The 1,837-nt window shown below is 48.2% G+C and overlaps 1 protein-coding gene across 1 annotated transcript in view; it reads left to right on the top strand.

The window, feature by feature from the left end:
- Positions 1 to 856: 856 nt before the first annotated feature.
- The window catches only part of scyl3 (SCY1-like, kinase-like 3), a 12,144-nt gene continuing 11,163 nt past the window's right edge, over positions 857 to 1,837 (top strand). The window contains exons 1-2 of the mRNA XM_008293246.1: positions 857 to 1,121; positions 1,220 to 1,400. Of these exons, the coding sequence (XP_008291468.1) occupies positions 1,236 to 1,400 (165 nt within the window). The 5' untranslated portion in view covers positions 857 to 1,121; positions 1,220 to 1,235. The remainder of the gene's footprint in view (positions 1,122 to 1,219; positions 1,401 to 1,837) is intronic.

The raw sequence follows: 1,837 nt of genomic DNA, 5'->3' as shown, positions 1-1,837 counted from the left end.
TTAAAAAAATGTGCTTGAAACAGAGTCACCAGGATTTTGTGAAGTGTGTCACACTTTCAAAGTAAAAGCTCAGAGGTGTGAAAAGAAACCGTGAAGTATGCTGGCTCTTCAAAATAAAATGCACTCACATGAATGATACCTAATGTAACCACAGCAGGACATATCAGCTGGCAGAAGCAGCGCTGGTACACTCAGAATGCCTCCAGAAATGTTCTACTTGATGCTGTTATTTATTTCTATGAGTTCGTCTCGTTGCAGTGCTGTACCTTCACTTGTAATATGCACTGATGCTCAGAATGTGACTCAGAGCTCCTACAGCATGCTTTTCTATCTGAATTGTATCAAAGCAGAATTGTGGGAAATGACGTTTTGATGCGATGTGATCGAAACGTCACCTGTCAGGTGTCACGGCTTGAACTCCTCTGAACGGCCTCCTGGCTTTGCTATAGCGGTGACTCCACCGCGGACACATGACGGTCCACAGACTTTAACTTGCTCCGACCAAAGCAGCAGAAGACTTTCAGAACTTCAGGCTGACTGTGACGTTTCCTGCTTTGGTTTTGGCCTCCATATGGCAGCCAGCTCTCCGCGGACACACCTGCGTTGTCTCACACCACTTCGGTTGCAACCATTAGCGTACAGGACGGGGGTGTCGTGGTGTTTGTATGAATTTAACGCTTACACTGAAGCATGTTAGTGTTGATTTTTATGCCTGTGGGACACAAATCTATAACATACTGATGATATATGTACACATTTCTGAGTAAATCGGCTCTTAGACACTCATAACTAAGCTATTTAAGCGTGATGCGCCCCCCTGCGCTGTGGTTTCGTCTCGTACCGGAACAGTCAGTGTTTACAGCGCAGCTTTGGCTCCACGTTAGCATCGCTGGTTCAACAAGCGGGGACTGAAAGTAGCTTGTCCTCTTATTCTTTAGCAGTTAAGAGAATCTTGTGAAATCGTTTTCTCGTTTTTGTGCTACACTGTGAACTAGCCTGAGTGTTTGGAGGCGGAAGAGCGGCAGCAATGAGGAGCTGGCTAACGTAGCGCCGAGGTTAGCCAGCTAGCCAGCTAGCAGCAGCAGCTAACGTCTCACTCAGCATCCAGCGCAGTGAAACAGGTACCAGTATGGCGGCTTCACTTGGGCTTTAACGTTTAAGGTTCAACTTGCATTGACACAGTTTAAATTTGGCTTGTCCCCATCCGGCACTGCTCCAGGAACCACCGCGGCCCCATGGGTGCGGAGAGCAGCGCGGTGCGGAGCTGCACCCTGGAGGAGCCGCTCCTCACTCTGCCCTCCGGACTCACCATGTACTCGGCGGTGCTCCAGGATGCGAAGCCCGCTTCTGTGTTTGTTCACAAGCGGGGCAATGAAGACAAAGTCAACAAAGCTGCCAAGGTTAGTGAGGTAAACGCCGGTCCGGATGCCATGTTGGCTGTAGTAGTTGTTGACTTTGTCCTGCATGCATCAGATGGGTCCACTGGTGATCTGGGGGTGGCACACAGAAACCCACAGCCACGGCTGAATGTTAGGGATTCTGTTGTGATGTTGTAGTGTAGAGACTTCAAGAAAACTGGTCAGTATGAGCTGTAAAAGTTGCATACTGATATTTCTGTTTCTTGTTTTATAGTGAATGTTACCAATGAATCAATGTGCACAGACCAACACAGGTAGGGTTACCGCTTCCTTTACCTGGAAGACATGCTGCTGTATCTGAGGGGTTGATTTCAATATTAAAATTCTGCCCATGCATGATGATAATGTCTCTACATAAAGCCAGCTGCTGTCCTGTAACGACGAGAGAGGTCACGCGCTGTAACGAGCAGAGAGGTCAC

Source organism: Stegastes partitus, unplaced genomic scaffold, assembly GCF_000690725.1.
Source record: "Stegastes partitus isolate 25-593 unplaced genomic scaffold, Stegastes_partitus-1.0.2 Scaffold866, whole genome shotgun sequence".
NCBI lineage: Eukaryota > Metazoa > Chordata > Actinopteri > Pomacentridae > Stegastes > Stegastes partitus.
The sequence above is the reverse complement of the archived record's forward strand: the minus strand, read 5'-3'. Positions and strand labels throughout refer to the sequence as shown.